At 42.2% G+C, this 18,691-nt stretch overlaps 1 protein-coding gene across 4 annotated transcripts in view; it reads left to right on the top strand.

Moving 5' to 3' along the window:
- Positions 1-18,691, top strand: part of kdm6a (lysine (K)-specific demethylase 6A) — a 317,166-nt gene that overhangs the window by 56,486 nt on the left and 241,989 nt on the right. For all 4 annotated transcript variants that reach the window (XR_015080830.1, XR_015080829.1, XM_086006692.1 and 1 more), the window contains exons 3-4: positions 8,775-8,883; positions 13,844-13,893. Coding sequence is in view for 2 of the 4 variants with exons in the window: in XM_086006692.1 (XP_085862818.1) it covers positions 8,775-8,883; positions 13,844-13,893 (159 nt within the window). In the remaining 2 variants the exon portion in view is untranslated. The remainder of the gene's footprint in view (positions 1-8,774; positions 8,884-13,843; positions 13,894-18,691) is intronic.

The raw sequence follows: 18,691 nt of genomic DNA, 5'->3' as shown, positions 1-18,691 counted from the left end.
ATTTTTTTTTATACAGACTGATCTCCCCAGCCTCTCAAAGATCACTTGTGTAGAATAACCCGCTTGATTTAATGTCTTGTTGGCAGATAGGTTATTCACCTTAACTGGGTTCCACTGTATAAATAAACAAGTCTTTTTAAAAAAAGCTGTGGATAAACACAGCAAATTGTCATGCTTTTCAATGCTGTTTGTGGGGCATGGCTGCGTGTAAATTGACTGACTACTCTGTTTGCCTATGTTAAATACAACAATGACTACACTGAAAAAAGTATTTAATTGGCTGTAAAGCTCTTTGGAAAGTCCCCAGGTCATGAAAGGTACTTTATAAGTAAACCAATTTCAGATAGATGAGTTTCTGCCTCTGACAGCCCAATCTCTCGCTGCTGCCTCAGAACAAAAACTGGTGCTTTTTTTCCCCCCCTCCTTTTCCACACGTGTTTTTGAGAATGGGCTGGGGATATGCTCTCTTGGCCGTTTGACAATACCACTATATAGTTACTAGGAAATGTGTGTGAGGGAGTTCAGGGTATCACAACGAATAACTTAATAAACAACTTCACCATTTAGATATGTAGGGAGGTTTTATGCCTTCAGTCAGCAATTTCCTATGATAGCTTTGAGATGAAGTAGATGTAATATACTTGGATTTTCAAAAGACTTGAGTCCAAAACTAGAGGTCTTTTACTTCTTTTGGTTCTTTTATTCTTTTGTCCGATCGCAGCCCTGCCTTCGATCTAGTTCCTTTTCTCTCCAGTTTTGAAGAAGGGTCAAACCCGAAACGTCAACTCAAATTTCTCTCCACGGATGTTGCCTGACTTGCTGAGTTTTTCCAGCATTTTCTGTTGTTATTTCGGATTTCCAACATCTGCAGTATTTTGCTATCGTCTTAAATATAAGATAGTCACCAATAAATCCAATAGGGAATTCAGGAAACCCTTCTTTACTCAGAGTGGTTAGAATGTCTAACTTGCTACCACATGGAGTAGTTGAGGTGATGAGCATAGATTCATTTAAGGGGAAGCTAGGTAAAAAGAGAGAGGAATCGGATCTGTTGATGCAGTTGGATGAAGTGAGTTGGGAGGAGGCTCGCGTGGAACATGAGCATGAGCATAAACCAATCGGGCTGTGCTGTAAATACTCTAGCATTAAGATCATGTGGTCATTTGTGCTGTGTAAACCATGGGAACGGTCTGGGATATGTCCACTCCAGAGCAGTGTGCGCGCGGCAGGTACAATTTGGAGATTGCATAGAAAATTCTGATTGCATTTCTGTCCCTGATCAGGAGTATGGGCAGTTGATCTGTATCCAGGTTTCTGATGATGCTTTTGTTGAACTGGCTAGTAAGATGTAACTAGTACAGATTTGTTTAAATTATTTTTCTTTTACTGTCTCTCTTTCTCCTATGAAAACTGCTAACTTTTGTTTGATACTCCTGAAGTTTCAGCTAAGATTGAGCGCTTTTAGTACAGGGAATCGGTGGGAGAATGAGAGCCCATTTCCTACAGTGTGGTACGCACTATTTGATCGGCACACTGCAGCAGATGTTTGCTGTGCCATTCTTGCCTTTACACGGTCTCTGACGTAATTTAGAACTACAAATAGCTATTCAAAAGAGCAGATCCGTCTCTGCCTTTCCCAATCACTTTGTTTAGTGTGATGTTAACGCAGTCCTATGAAACCCCAGACCTTCAAGTTAAGATAAGGGAGAGGGGAAATCTAATCAAACAGTGCCCATGGCTTCAAATGTAAATATTCCATTACCTAAGCTTAGCTACCCTTTAGATTAAAAGAAATATAATGCAGAAATGTTATTTGAACAGGATGAAACCCTTTTTTATGACATAACTTCCTCCCTCCAAGAGATGATTACTCGGTGCCATTTACATGGGACTGGCAAGTACTATAGCCAGTATAACAACAGAAAATGCTGGAAAAACTCAGCAGGCCAGGCAACATCCGTGGAGAGAAATTTGAGTTGACGTTTCGGGTCGAACTCTTCTTCAAAACTGGAAAGAAAAGAAACTAGATCGAAGGCAGGGCTGCGATCGGACAAAAGAATAAAAGAAACAAAAGAAGGAAGAGAGATTAGAAGCTAGACGAGATGGTAATAGGCTGAGATTAGGTGTAAAGTGTACTGGCTGGGCAAGAGATAGCTGCCAGGTGTGAGAGAGAAACAAAAGGAAAGGGGGGAGGGGAAAGGAGTGGAAAAATTACAAGAAAAAATGAAATGGGGGCCGAGGTTATGATCTGAAATTGTTGAACTCGATATTCAGTCCAGAAGGCTGCAGAGTGCCTAATCGGAAGATGAGGTGCTGTTCCTCGAGTTTACGTTGAGCTTCCGTGGAACAATACAAGAGCCCGAGGACGGTGAGGTCCGAGTGGGAATGGAGCGGTGAATTAAAGTGACAGGCGACAGGAAGCTCGGGGTCACCCTTACGGACTGAACGGAGGTGTTCCGCAAAGGGGTCACCCAATCTGCGTTTGGTCTCCCCAATGTAGAGGAGACCGCATCGTGAGCAGCGAATACAGTATATTAGATTGCGAGAAGTACAAGTAAATCGCTGTTTCACCTGGAAGGGGTGTTTGAGGCCCTGGACAGTGGGAAGGGGGGAGGTATAGGGGCAGGTGTTACATCTCTTCTGCTTGCACGGGAAGGTGCCAGGCAAAGGGGAAGGGCTGTTTGGGGTGATAGAGGAGTGGACTAGGGTGTCTCGGAGGGAGCGGTCCCCGCGGAATGCTGAAAGGGGAGGGGAAGATACGTTTGGTGGTGGGATCACTTTGGAGGTAGCGGAAATGGCGGAGGATGATCCGTTGAATGTGGAGGCTGGTGGGGTGAAAGGAAAGGCCCTGCCTTCGATCTAGTTTCTTTTCTTTCCAGTTTTGAAGAAGGGTTCGACCCGAAACGTCAACTCAAATTTCTCTCCACGGATGTTGCCTGACCTGAGTTTTTCCAGCATTTTCTGTTGTTATTTCGGATTTCCAACATCTGCAGTATTTTGCTATCGTACTATAGCCAGTATTTTGATTGACTGATCCGACTGGAACAATGGTAACGAATTTCTGCAGTTCCATTGCTCCACAGGAGGTGCTTTACCTGCAACCATCACATTCTACAATTACACGTGTTGTGATCTCTTGCATTGTGTGGCAAAAGCCACAGATGTTGCCTGGTCGGTATCACATTGTCTTCCTTTACCTTTGACACAGATGACCTAGCTTAGCTTGGCTCTGCCTAGTTACAGTAGCTGTAAGCTTTGCAAGGACCTCACTGCCAACTATCTCCAACTGTATACCCTCTGTATAGCTGAAGCAGTAATGCATTCTGAGAAGCTTAATGTTCCCAGCTGGTGTATCATTATGTGACTCTCTGCATCCTCCTTTGAGCTGGCAAGATGCAGAAGACTATCTTGTGGCTGAGGTGTGGCATGAAGTTATTGTCGTGCTGCATTGGGCTGCTAGACGAACTGCACTCTTAAGGATAAATGACCCTGGGAGCTTGAAGTCAGTGCTTTCCACCTATGTCCACATGGATTCTCTGTGTGGTTGGTGTGCTGAGCCTGTCCCAGGCCTGCTTGGCTCATCTACTCTGGCTCCCTTGGACATTTTCAGGTGACCTGCTGCTCTGAGCACCTTTACTGTGCTTTGTATTAAAGCACTCTGTCCCCTGGCACTGACACACTGGCTGTCTAATCTTGTTTCGGTTCAGTAAAGCCTCTGCTCCTGCACATTGTTCTTGATTTCTGATTTTCCAGGCTTAGCGTTCTTATCTATTAAGCAAGTGGTTACAACTTAATTTTCGCTAATTAAGCAATTGCATATTATAGATACTGAAACTCCTGCTTTCTTTATACCTGTCCAAATCAAATACTCCACCAATATTTAAGCCAAGGATGAATACGAGCAATCCTGCCTTCATTATATTAATTGCTTTGCACAAAACACAGGTGTACCAGTTTAAAACCTACACCCAGTATTATGTAAGCCTTCTATTGGCCATTCTTCTGTGATGGGGTGTAAGTACAGTGTCATATTTCCTCACTGTAGTGTTTGTCTTTGGTTCAGTCAAGAAGACTATTCTCCAGACAGAGTGGTTATTTGTTTTGTGTCCCACCTTGCTGCATCTGTATAACATTTAATTTCCCTTGCATTGCTCCCCTGATCTGTTTGACACAATTTCACGGGGCAGGCTGATCATCCGGGTCAGCTAAGGTAAGGGATCTAACTTTCGTACAGCCTGGCTCCTCAGTGCTCAAAATGCCACTAAATGATTCCAGGTCCTGAGCTAAAAATCTGATGGAATTACTTCCAGAAAACTATTACACATTAATTTGCGTAATCGATAAAATGATAGATTTTTGAATATTAAGGGCATCAAGGGATATGGAGATGAGGTAGAAGATCAGCTATTGAATGGCAGAGCAGGCTCGAAGGGCCAAATGGCCTACTCCTGCTCCTATTTCTTACGTTCCTATGCGTATTTATTTGTAAGACATGAGATTTTACCCCTCTAGTCACAATGTTAATATCACCCATTTCTATTGCCAGCTCTCTGTGACTACAGTGCTGAGCTTTCTATAACCTTTTACATTTCTACCTGTAAGCTTCTGGTGTCAAAACATAAACAGCAAGGATCGCTTGTTTTGCAACATAATCTGCATTGCCCATCAGGTCTTTACAACTAACCATAATGGCCTTTTTGTCCAACTCTTTTATTCCACTTAAGGTGGTTTGCTAATGATTTAAAAGACCTTAAGAATGTGGTGGTCATTAAAAATTTGGAATAAGATTAGAGCCTTTTAAAAGGTGTAGAAGAGCAGAGACCTAGGGGGTTCAGGAATACAAAGCTTTATTTTGGAAAAGCTAACAGGATCCTAGGTTTTATGAAGAGGGGCATAGAGTAGAAAAGCAACAAGGTAATACTAATATATAAACAGAAAATGCTGGAAACACTCTGGTCAGGCAGTATCTGTGGTGAGAGAAACAATTAACGTTTCAGGTCTCTGACCTTTTGTCAGAACGGGAAAATGTTCTGAAAACGAATACTAATTCTGCATGAATCATTGGTTAGTCTACAGTTAGAATAGTGTCGATGTTTGGATGCCCTGCTTCAGGAATGATGTCAAGTCCATGGAGAGGGTACAGAAGAGATTCACTTATATGATATCCGAGATGAGAGGCCTTAGTTATGAGAGGAGAAAATCTGGGGCTCTTTTCACTGGAACAGAGAATATTAAGTGGAGATCTGACCGTGGTATTAAAAATGTAAGCGTTTTGATTAAGTAAATCGGGGAAATCGGAGAGGGAACAGTTAACAATGTCAGCTAGCACGGAGCCAGGAAAGGAAGTTGGATGGTCAGGAGTTTTGTGGGAATAGGGTTGAGAGTGTTGGAGGTGGGTCTTATTAACAACGTGTAAACTTGTGGAATGGGCCAATAATTGGCAAATTAACTTCAATATAAATAAGTCTTGAGGCGGTACATTTTGGTAGAAAGAATAAGGAGGCCACATACTCGTTGGAAAATAAATGCCTGAATGGGGTAGAGGAGCAGAGAAATCTGGGGCTACAGTTACTAAAAGTAGCAACGCACATTAATAAGGCTATTTAAAAAAAAAGCAAACAAAGCACTGCGGCTCATTTCTAGAGGGATATAATTGAAGAGAGATGTTATGTTAAACTTGTATAGAGCCTTGGTTAGATCACACTTGGAGTACTGTGAACAGTTCTGGTCTCCATATTATAAAAAGAACTGGGTATAACCTCTCATCAGGCAAGATTGAACAGGCTGGGGCTCTTTTCTCTAGAAAAGACTGAGGGATAACCTGATGGAAGTCTTTTAAGATTATGAAGGGGTTTGATAGGGTAGATGCAGAGAAGATGTTTCCACTTGTGGAGGACACCAGAACTAGGGGCCATAAATATGATAGTCACTAATAAATCCAATAGAGAATTCAGGAGAACCTTCTTTACCCAGTGTGGTTAGAATGTGGGACTTACTACCACAAGGAGTAGGTGAGGCGACTAGCATAGATGCATTTAAGGGGAAGCTAGATAAACACATGAGGGAGAAAGGAATAGAAGGATATGTTGGGATTATAATTGCACAATACTGCAGATGCTGGAAATCTGAAATAACAACAGAAAATGCTGGAAATACTCAGCAGGCCAGGCAGCATCCGTGGAGAGAGAAACAGAGTTAACGTTTCAAGTCTGGGACCCTTCATCAGAACTGGAAGAAGCTGGAGATGTAACAGATATTAAGCAGGTGCAGAGACGGGGGCGGGGGGGGGGGCGTGGTTAGGAGGGGAGGAAGGAGTAGAAAGAACATCCTGTACTTTTGTAAGAGGCAGGAAAGATAAAATGTTGCAAATGGGAATGGCAAAAATAATACTGCATGAAAAATGGGGGCAGGGATAATTATCTGAAATTGTTGAACTCAATGTTGAGTCCGGCAGGCTGCAAAGTGCCCAATCGAAAGATGAGGTGCTGTTCCTCGAGCTTACGTTGAGCTTCATTGGAACAATGCAATAGCCCGAGGACAGAGAGATCAGAGTGGGAGTGAAGCGGTGAATTAAAGTGACAGGCGACCGGAAGCTCAGGGTCACCCGTACGGACTGAACGGAGGTGTTCCGCAAAGCGGTCGCCCAATCTGCGTTTGGTCTCCCCAATGTAGAGGAGACCGCATCGTGAGCAGCGAATACAGTATATTAAATTGCAAGAAGTACAAGTAAATTGCTGTTTCACCTGGAAGGGGTGTTTGGGGCCCTGGACAGTGGGAAGGGAGGAGGTAAAAGGGCATGTGTAGCATTTCCTGCGCTTGCACGGGAAGGTGTCAGGTGAAGGAGCAGGGCTGTTGGAGGTGATGTCGCGGAGGGAGCGGTCCCTTCGGAATGCTGAAAGGGGAGGTGAGGGGAAGATGTGTTTGGTGGTGGGATCACGTTGGAGGTGGCGGAAATGGCGGAGGATGATCCGTTGAATGTGGAGGCTGGTGGGGTGAAAGGTGAGGACAAGGGGAACCCTATCGTGGTTCTGGGAGGGAGGGGCAGGGGTGAGAGCATAAGTGCGGGAAATAGAATGGACACGGTCAAGGGCCATGTCAACCACGGTAGAGGGGAATCCTCGGTTGAGGAAAAAGGAAGACATGTCAGAAGCACTAGTATGGAAGGTGGCATCGTCAGAACAGACGCGGCGGAGACGGAGAAACTGGGAGAATGGAATAGAGTCCTTACAGGAAGCGGGGTGGGAGGAAGTGTAGTCCAGGTAGCTGTGGGAGTCGGTGGACTTGTAGTGGATGTTTGTTGAAAGCCGATTGCCAGAAATGGAGATGGAGAAGTCAAGGAAGGGAAGGGAAGAGTCGGAGATGGACCATGTGACGGTGAGGGCAGGGTGGAAATTGGAAGTAAAGTGAATGAACTTATCCAGTTCAGGGCGAGAGCAGGAAACGGCACCAATACAGTCATCGATGTACTGGAAAAAGAGGTGAGGGAGGGGACCTGAGTAGGATTGGAACAAAGAATGTTCCACATATCCCATGAACAGGCAGGCATAGCTAGGGCCCATGCGGGTTCCCATAGCAACACCTTTAATTTGGAGGAAGTGAGTGGAGTCAAAGGAGAAGTTGTTCAATGTTGATGGGGTTAGATGAAGAAGGGTGGGATGAGGTGCGTGTGGAGCATAAACACCGGCATGGACCTCTTGGGCCAAATGGACTGTTTCTGTGCTATAAATTCTATGTAATCATGCACACATCAAAAATTGGCTAAAAATACCTTGTTGGAGGTATCCTTTTTACAGCACTTTCCACCCCTGCTCTTGCCTGCATAAGAGACATACCATTTTAAGTGTGTTCCGGGGAGCAGCACTAATGATGTAGGTTATGAATGTATTGGCAGCACCTTAGTCCCCTTTTTGAAGTTACTTTATATTAACATTTATCTAGCTATTAGCCATCACACTATCTTTTAAATACAGATGGCCCAAATGGGAAGAAGTGATTTTAAGCAAGATTGGAACTGATAAACTGTTCTCCTGAAATAGATTCTGAGTGTAGATGCCATTTTTTGCAATTGTAAAGGCTCTTTTATAGTTAATTTTGATTTAATGCTATCTATATAAATATTTCACTTGCAAAAGTGATATCCATGTGAACTATTCTTTATATTTCAAGATGATGTCAAAATTGAGAACAAGCACCACAATAGTTTGGGGAAATCAGTCAGATTTCACTGGAACCACTTTAGTCCATACCAGTTTAGTTTCCACCTAAAAATGTTATCAATTTAATTACTCTAATATGGTATAAACAATATACAGATACATGTAGGAGATAATCTATTAACGCTGGCACTGACCATAACTCACCTGTGATTTTTGTCTGTGTACCATAAGTTCAGTCCACTGTCTTCTCATTTTGTGCCCTTCATGTATAACTTCTAACTAATCATCTGTCAATAAAAATACTTCCAATAAAATCTAAAAAATGTTTTTAAAGGACTCCAACCAGAAACAGTTGCTATGTTCCCATGACAGAAACTTCCTTAGGCATTTAGTTGTTGAGCTGCAAAGTAAATTAAAAGTTCCATTGATTTGTTCATCAAAAATGTTCCATGGTGAAGAGATCCTGAATTCTGGAATGAGATCATTGTCCCTAGCTTCTGTGCCCCACATTAACATCTAAATACTGGTTTGCTCCTCACGGTTCATCCTTAAACTCTGGAGGCAGGATGTAGTGCAATGATGTAGCATTCTCATTATTCATTCTTTTGTTTTGTTTAGGCTATTCACTGCTTTGAGGCAGTGATCAAGAAGTGTGAGGGAAAAGTTGACCCTGAATTGTTTTGCCAGCTTGGTCATTTCAACCTCTTGTTGGAGGATTATCCAAAAGGTAAGTAATATTCTTTCCTGTATTTACACTTCTGCCAATTTATTTTTTGATTACTAAATGCAAGCCTTACTTTGGACAATAGGCATTATTTCTTTAGGTGACGGATGTTAAAATTATAGTACTCTAAAGGCATTGGGCAAAATGCCAAATGGTAGAGGATGCACTGCCATAATGTTTGTGGGTAATTTTGGATATTGTGTTTATATCACTGGGAATTTTGCCAAAATAGATGGATGAAGGTTGTCTAAGTGAAATGAGTTTGAACAGTTTGGAAATTACTATCTGCAGCAGGAATTGGTTTTGTTTTAACAGGGAAATCTTGCACAGAGGGACCATAAAGAATATAGAATGTGAGAAATGGAAATGTTGAAATGGGGGTTGGTACTGATGGTATGGTTCAGGCACTTGTACCTAGAAAACAAACACCCTGTTACAAGGTGCAGTGTCTGAAAATAACTGTGGGAAATTTTACAACCCCTTTTAACCATGACGCACACCAGCTCTGATTTGGATCCGATTCGAGGAGATTTTCACTTTGGTACTTGTAGGACAGAATGATTTGTGTTTCAAATTTTGACCATTTTCTCTGATGCCAAGCGACATGTATATAAAAAATGTAGAAGCTCTTTGCTCCTTTTGCAAACCAATTGTCTTTCTGTATCCTGTCCTCTTGCAACTTCTAACTGTCTACGCTTCTGTTGCTAATGCTGTGATTGGCTGATATTGGGTAGGAGGTCAGATTATCTTCCTCTAGAAAATGTTTTGCTTCCCAATAATACACTTGAACACCAGTTACCTGTGAAACTCTTGAACTAAAATTGTTGCCAAAGCTAGAAATTCAATCCTCAATTTCAAATGGTAGAGAGATATAACTTTATATCTATTTAATTGGGCTCGGGCTGGCTCCACATGATTGGGTTGTAGAGAGGCTGTTACTTTTGTACATCTAACCTTGCTGGACATGTAAAAACGATAAATTTGGGCAAACAAACTCTACATAGTTTCTCAGTAACTTGGTTTGGATACTCTCAAATGTGGTGATTGGTTTTCTTGCATGTCACATATCCAGTTGGCCAAAAATAAATCACGTAGAGGTGCCACAACTTCCCAACCATTTGGCATGACTGCCAAAAATATTGGTTTCCAAAAAAGGTTTTCAGTTGCCATTGTAATCCTTAGAAAATCAAAATCCACAATCCTGTCCTCGTCCCCAAAAAGGCTTCTGCTACTAACCCTAGCCTCGTACTCCAGACCTTTTTGTTCTCGGACACAGTCTGCTGTGTAGTTTATCAATTGCCAGATGAGCCACCAACTGATTTGTACCTCCCAAGATTGCCTTACTGCACAGTGCTCTGCCTCACACGCTGCCACCCTTGACTTCCACCCCTGCCTACTCCCACAAAAACCCACATTGCCTCCCTGGCCAAGCCATTTGCTGAGACCTATTCCTGTTGGCTCAGTGCTGCTGGTCAGTCTGTGTACAGCAGGTTTGTTTCTTCCTCAGAGTTCCAGCCTCAAGACCTCCCCATTCCTTCCCTTCCAGGCCTCAGTCTCTTTTCTGACTCTCTCACCTGTGTATGTTGCCTCAGCTACCAGATATGTCAGCACTGATTGGATCTTTGAATCTGACTCAATTGCAACAAGATGACTCCAATCTTCAGTGGACCTGTATTTCTGGGCCCTTCCCCACTCTCTTCCAGCTCTAACCCTGACCCCTGGTTTCTCATCCATATGTGAATGAGGGAAGAAGAGATGAAAGTGGGAGACGGTGATAACCAATCAAGGATGTAGAATCCGTGAATGTTTGAGAAGCATACAGAGAAGCTAACAAAAATTTAAGCACACAATCAAAAATAGTTGCATGCCTGAACAGGGGAGATATTTCACACATAGGATCGTTACAGCACAGTAGGAGGCCATTTGGCCTGTCAAACCCGTGCCGACTCTGCAAGAGGACTTCAGATAGTCCCAATCCCCTGCCCTTTTCCTGTAGCCCTGCAAATTTTTTTCCTTCCGGTACTTGCTTAATTCCCTATTGAAAACCACGATTGAATCTGCCTCCACCACCATTTAAGGCAGTGCATTCCAGATCATAACTACTCGTCGTTTTTCCTCATGTCGCCTTTGGATCTTCTGCCAATCACCTTAAATCTGTGTTGGTTCTCGACCCTTCCGCCAATGGGAACAGTTTCTCTCTAACTACTCTGTCTGGACCCCTCATGATTTTGAACACCTCTATTAAAATCTCCTCTCAATCTTCTCTGCTCTAAGCAGAACAACCTCAGCTTCTCCAGTCTATCCACGTAACTGAAGTCCCTCATCCCTGGAACCATTCTTGTAAATCTTTTCTGCACCCTCTAAAGCCTTCACATCCTTCCTAAAGTGCGGTGCCCAGAATTGGACACAATACTCCAGTTGTGGCCAAACCAGTGTTTTATAAAGATTCATCATAACTTCCTTGCTTTTGTACTCTACGCCTCTATTTATAAAGCCCAGAGTACCGTATGCTTTTTTTAACCGCTTTCTCAACCTGCCCTGCCACCTTCCAACGATTTGTGCACATATACCCCCAGGTCTCTCTGTTCATGCACCCCCTTTAGGATTGTACCCTTAGTTTAGATTGCCTCTCCTCATTCTTCCTCCCAAAATGTAGCACTTTGCACTTTTCTGCATTAAACTTCATCTGCCACGTGTGCCTATTCTACCAGCCTTTCTATGTTCTCCTTGAAGTCTATCCCTATCCTCCTCACTGTTCACTATACTTCCAAGTTTTGTGTCATCCGCAAATTTTGAAATAGCGCCCTGTACACCCAAGTCCAAATCATTAATATATATCAAGAAAAGCAGTGGTCCTAGTACCGACCCCGGGAGAACACCACTGTATACCTTCCTTCAGTCCGAATAACAACCGTTCACCACTACTCTCTGTTTTCTGTCACTTAGCCAATGTTGTATCCGTGCTGCCACTGGCCCTTTTTATTCCATGGACTTCAACTTTGCTGGCACTTTATCGAACGCCTTTTGGAAGTCCATGTACACCACATCAACCGCATTGCCCTCATCAACCCTCTCTGTTAGTTAAACACGATTTGCCTTTAACAAATCCGTGCTGGCTTCCTTTAATTAATTAACACTTGTCCAAGTGACTGTTAATTTTGTCCCAGATTATCGTTTCTAAAAGCTTCCCCACCACTGAGATTAAGTTTTTTAAGCTTAAAATTTTTGCCATGTAAAGTCAAATTTATTTCACAAAATGGTCCAAGTAGAGTGTTGCATCTCTCGTTCTTTTTCAGCCTTAGTGATGCTCTGTACTATGGGGTTTTGCTCTTCATCTGGTCTTTTCAGCCATCGCAGTTCTCAATTTTTGCTTACACAAGGTTGCTGGTTGTTAGACTCTTTGATGAAGAGATCCATGATGGAAATTGGTTTGCCAGTGCTGGTGGTATTTTCAAGGATTTATCCAATATTTTTGGGAACCCAAACAGCACACAGAAATCAGAACAAATTTAAGTCTTGCAGGATTGTTTTATAATGAGCAACTGTCCGATAGTTTTAAAGTATGCAGCAATTAATGTTTGAGTTGCTCAGTTTGTTGCTGAAATATTCAGTGGTGATTAAATGCTTAGATAGATGAGAACTGCAATTATGAATAAAGACTATGCCACCTTTCAGGACATATGCCCAATTTAATTTAATGTCTTTTCAATGTTTGTTAATCAACTTGATTGTGGGACTACACCGATTTTAATATCCACCCAACTACAACCCCTGAACCGACACGCTAGCTGATGCAGTTAATGACCCTTTCCACAGGCACCATCCCCTTTCTCTTCAAAATTACCGACAATACCTCTTATCAAAAACCCACCCTTGACGCAGCCGCCTTTCATCATAATTCCATCTCTCGCCTCCTTTTCCCCTCTCGGGCTCTAGGTTAGAGTGTGTCATAGCTTCCCTACTCTGCCCATCTCCAGGGATTCTCTCTTTCAAATCTCTCCAGTCTGCCTTCCTTTCCTGGCCAAAATCATGAATGCCATCCTCTGTGACATTGAGACTTTGATGTGTTGTCTCTCCTAATCTTCCACAATCATTTGACATGGTTTATTATATTGTAGTCTTCTACCACCCATCCCCCAATTCATTGGACAGTTCTATGGGATGCTCTTGCATTTTTCCCACTCTACTTATCTGGAAACAGCCAGTGCATCTCTAGCAATGACGTCCCTTCCCTACCCTACAAGGTCACCTCAGGAGTCCCCCAAGGATCTATCCTTCATCCTCCTTTTCCTGTTCAATTTGCTCTCCCTTATTGACATCATCAGGAGGCATGGGGTCAGTTTCTATATCTTTGTTGATGATGCCTCTCCACCACTTCTCTTTACCCATGAGCACCTCTATGCTGCAAGATTGACATCAAGTCTTGGATGAGCCCCAACTTCCTTCATTTGAACACCGGGAAGACCAAAGCCATGGGTTTCGGTGCTAGCCACAACTCTGCTTACTTAACCCAATTCCCATCACGTTCAACAAGACTGCATACCCATGGCATCCTCATTTGACCCCGAACCCTGTCTTGCCTCCCATGCTGCGGAAGTCCCTATCCAGATTTGTTACCTGGGGAGCAGTTTATTTCAATGTTGCCCATGCTGTTCTTACTTTCTCTGCTCTGTTAACTTCGACTTGTCCAAAATGTGGCTTTTTGTATCCTGTCCTGCACTAAGTCCTGCTTGTCCATCACTTCTGTCCTCATGAACCTACATTAGCCTCCTGTCCTCCAGTGCATTAAATTTAAAATCCTCATCTTTGGAAGGATCCATACCTGGGATATCTTGTCTGTTCTCTTCAGATTCTGCCTGACCTGCTGAGTGTTTTCAGGTTTCTGCTATTTTGCTTTTTGTTCTTATTTTGAAAATCTTATGAAATAAAGATAATTCAGATTTTTTCTCTTTTTGCCTTTCAGCATTATCTGCATACCAGAGGTACTACAGTTTACAGTCTGACTACTGGAAGGTTTGTACCATTTGAAGGATTCTTGTTGGAATTTAATCAGATGGCATTTACTGTATTGAGCAGTTACTTGTATGTTTAGCATTCTCAAACCAATAAGTGGTTAGTACTGATAGCTGAAGATTTGTTTTCTTCTCCCACCCCATCAATCCCATTATTTGTGCTACTGCGTTGCTTTTACTTCAGTTGGCAAAAATGTAGAAATTGTAGCACAGGAGGAGACCCCCTTTAACGATTGGAAACTTCTGCATTATCACCACAATAAATACTTAGCAGTTTTATCTTGTTTGTGCAGATTTGTGTATGCATGGTGAAAGCATATGTATTGTCGAAAGATTACCTCTTTACATGAATATTTTAATAATTTTATGATTTGGCGAGCGGGAAAAAGCCTTAAGTGTTGCCAAACGTCAAGGGCACGACTGGTCACTCATTCTACTTTTGTACTCTGTTGGGAGACCCAAGTTCCAATCCCCATCCTGGGTGATGTACCAGAAGTCATTCATAGTAGGAAATTATATATAAATTTAATTGTGTTTCAATTGTCCTCTGTTTGTTCCATTTTTAACTGTGATGTTGACCATACAATTGGGCAAGATTACTTCAGTATAAATAAAGTACAGTGGATCTGAAAGCTCACCAAGATTAACAAATGTATATGAAATTTGTGTAATTATCCAGATTCATTTATTAGATTCCAACAACTTCAATTTCAGTTACCAGTATTGTGTCTTGAAAAACTAAAATTATTTAGACTAACAAGGACTTAAAATAAATACAAACCAACAAAATTGCATTTATATACTGCTAAATTTTCTGAATCTAATTTTCTCCCCATCAGTGGATATGGATATAGATATACATAATCAGCCACTCCATACAAGGATTGAACAGACAGGTTCTTTGTACATTAAGGATAATGTAGAAATGAAAAAGGTGTAAAATTAAGTAATCTAATGTAAGTCACAGACAGCCCAGCAGGATAAGGCACTTTGTTTTGGCCAGCAAGGTTTCTGACATGTGTAGGAACCTATGGAGTTTTGAGTCTCCAAATGAAGCTAATGAAAATCCATGCATATATTTTCTGTTTTTCCAATGTAGAGTGCACATGCTCCCTGTAGGGGCAGGCTCCACTTACCAAGGCTTAGGGATCCCCAAGGAGGTGTCAGTACTGCTGGAACTTAACCAGCTACACTGCACAGTATACCAGCACAGGATACTCATGAGCTTCCTGTCCAGCAAAGTGCACCCTACCAGTTAGAGCATTCAATTTCTGGGTTATCTGCAGCAAAGTGGGAACATAAGAATTAGGAGCAGGAGTAGGCCATACGGCCCCCTTGCGCCTGCTCTGGCATTCAATAAGATCATGGCTGATCTTCGACCTCAACTCCACTTTCCTGCCCGATCTCCATATCCCTTGATTCCCCATGAGCCCAAAAATCAATCTATCTCTCTATCTTGGCCTTGAATATATGCAATGATTCAGCATCCATAGCCCTATGGGATAGAGAATTCTAAAGATTCACAACCCTTTGAGTGAAGAAATTCTTCCTCATCTCAGTCTTAAATGGTCAATCCCTTATCCTGAGACTATGCCCCCTAGTTCTAGACTCTCGATCCAGGGGAAACAACCTCTCAACATCTACCCCGCCAATCCACCTCAGAATCTTTTGTTTTAATGAGATCACCCATCATTCTTCTAAACTCCAGAGAGTATAGGCCCAATCTCTCCTCATTGGACAACCCCCTCATCCAGGAATCAATCTAGTGAACTTTTGTTGCACCCCATCTAAGGCAAGTATATCCTTCCTCCGATAAGGGGACCAGAACTGTGCACAGTACTCCAGGTGTGGTCTCGCCAAAGTCTTGTACAATTGTAGCAAGACCTCCTTACTCTTGTACTCCAACCCTCTAGCAATAAAGGCCAACATGCCATTTGCCTTCCTAATTGCTTGCTGTACCTGCATGCTAACTCTGTGTTTCCTGTACGAGAACACCTAAATCTCTCTGAACACCAACATTTAATAGTTTCTCACCATTTAAAAAGTATTCTGTTTTTCTATTCTTGCTACCAAAGTGAATAACCTCACATTTCCCCACATTATACTTCATCTGCCACCTTATTGACCACTAACTTAACCTGTCTATATCCCCTTGCAGGCTCTGTGTCCTCCTCACAGCTTACATTCCCACCTAGCTTTGTATCGTCAGCAAACTTAAGTCATTAATATAAATTGTAAATAGCTGAGGCCAAAGCACTGATCCTTGCTACAGCCTGCCAACCTGAAAATGACCTGTTTATCCCTACTCTGTTTTCTGTCCGTTAACCAATCCTCTATCCATGCTAATATATTACCCCCAACCCCATGATCCATTATCTTGCGTAACAACTTTTTATGTGGCAGCTTATCGAATGTTGTTTGGAAATCCAAATATACTACATCCACTGGTTCCCCTTTATGTACCCTGCTAGTTACATCCTCAAAAAACGCTAATAACTTTGTTAAATACTATTTCCCTTTCATACAGCCATGTTGACTCTACCCAATCATACTATGATTTTCTAAGTGCCCTGTTACCACTTTCTTAATAATGGATTCCAGCATTTTCCTGACAACTGATGTCAGGCTAACTGGCCTGTAGTTCCCGGTTTTCTCTCTTCCCTCCTTTCTTGAATAGTAGGGTTACATTTGCTATTTCCAACCCGCTGGGACAGTTCTAGAATCTAGGGAATTTTGGAAGATCACAACCAGTGAATCCTTTATCTCTGCAGCCACCTCTTGTAGAACCCGAATATGTAGGCCACCAGGTCCAGGGGATTTGTCAGCTTTTAGTCCCATTAGTTTCTCGAGTACTTTTTCTCTACTGATCTTAATTACTTAAGTTCCTCTCTCTCAGCCCCTTGTTTCCCCACTATTTTTGGTATGCTTTTTGTGCCTTCTACTGTGAAGACAGATACAAAATATTTGTTTAAAGTCTCTACCATTTCCTTATTCCCCATTATAAATTCTCCTGTCTCAGCCGCTAAGAGACCAACTCTTACTTTTACTACTCTTCCTATTTACATAATTGTAGAAGCTCTTACAATCTGTTTATATATTTCTTGCTAGTTTACTCTCATTCTATTTTCTCTTTTTTTATTTATTTTTTTGGTCATCCTTTGCTGATTTCTAAAGCTCTCCTAATCCTCAGGTTTACAACTATTTTTCGCAACATTATAAGCCTCTTTTAATCTAATACTATCCTTAACTTCTTTAGTTAGCCAAGGAAGGATAATTTTTCCCGTGGAGTTTTTAATTTATCAATGGAATATATATTCATTGAAGAATTTTGGAACAGGCGTGTTATCTTGGAGCCATCTTGACTCAAAAGGAATCCTGCTTATCTAAGGATAGTCACTAGTTGGTCATTACACAACTGACCACCATGGGTTTGAGCCCTCCCCAGGTAGATAGAAGGTACCAGGAGAGACATGGTGAGCAGTACAACTCGTCAAGAAATGTGAGCGTGCATTGCCACCAATTTTCCTGTCTATACCATGGACACACATCTTGTTGAATGATAGTTTCACCAGTTGGGGGCCCAGGATTTCAGCAGGAGCTGCTTCCCTCTTTGCCAGCCAAGAATGGATATATGTGTGCCTGTTTTCATACTCCGTCTCCAGGTAATGCTCTCCAGCCTCCCATAAAGATATGACAACCTGTAATATGGAATAATAAAGATATGTTAAGACAATGTTGTAATTAAGGCCAACTTCAACCAACTCAACTTAATGTAACATAAAATGGGAATTCCTTAATGGAAGTAATATAACTGAGTTAGAACTAGTGAGTTTGGTACAAGATTACTTTTGAGCTAATGTGTTGGGAGATTCCAGTAAATGTAACTTGCATATGAATCTGGTTCTTACAAATGATCAAGATAGCATCCATAATATCAAAGTACTGCAATTTCCAGGGAATAATTACTTCATAAATTTGAGATGGTTTGGCAATCTGTACCAGTGAAGACTTGGATTATTTTAAAAAGGCAAACTAAAGGAAAGCTACACAAATGAAGTATGATAGCAAAATACTGCGGATGCTGGAAATCTGAAATAACAACAGAAAATGCTGGAAAAACTCAGCAGGCCAGGCAACATCCGTGGAGAGAGAAATCGAGTCAACGTTTCAGGTCGAAACCCTTCGTCGGGACTGAAAAAGCACAGGACACCTCCGTTCAGTCCGTAGGGGTGACCCCGAGCTTCCGGTCGCCTGTCATTTGAATTCACCGCCCCATTCCCACTCTGACCTCACCATACTGTGGCTCTTGCATGGTTCCATGGAAACCCAGCATAAGCTCGAGGAACAGCACCTCTTCTTCCGATTAGGCACTTTGCAGCCTTCCGGACTCAATATCGAGTTCAACAATTTCAGATCATAACCTCGGCCCCTATTACATTTTTTATCCACACCTTTGTTTGGGCCCTTCCCCCTTTTTTTCTCTCTCCCACATGGCAGCTGTCTCTCATTCTGCCAGCGCATTTCACACCTAATCTAGAGCTGTCTTTTGTCTCTCCACTAGTCCTATCACCATCTCGTCTCGTTTTGAATACCTCTTGATGTCTCTTCACTTCTCTCTTGTTCTCTCATCCCCATTTCCCAGCCCCCAAACTGGCCTTAGTCTGTTTCATTTCCTGTGCTTTTTCAGTCCTGACGAAGGGTTTCGACCTGAAATGTTGACTCTATTTCTCTCCCCACGGATGTTGCCTGGCCTGCTGAGTTTTTCCAGCATTTTCTGTTGTTATTACACAAATGAAATG

The sequence above is a fragment of the Somniosus microcephalus genome, chromosome 14 (assembly GCF_052327205.1).
Source record: "Somniosus microcephalus isolate GS21.2 chromosome 14, FLI_Smic_1.0, whole genome shotgun sequence".
In the NCBI taxonomy this organism is placed as follows: Eukaryota; Metazoa; Chordata; class Chondrichthyes; order Squaliformes; family Somniosidae; genus Somniosus; species Somniosus microcephalus.
Note: the sequence above shows the minus strand (reverse complement) of the source record. Positions and strands in the feature narration are given on the sequence as shown.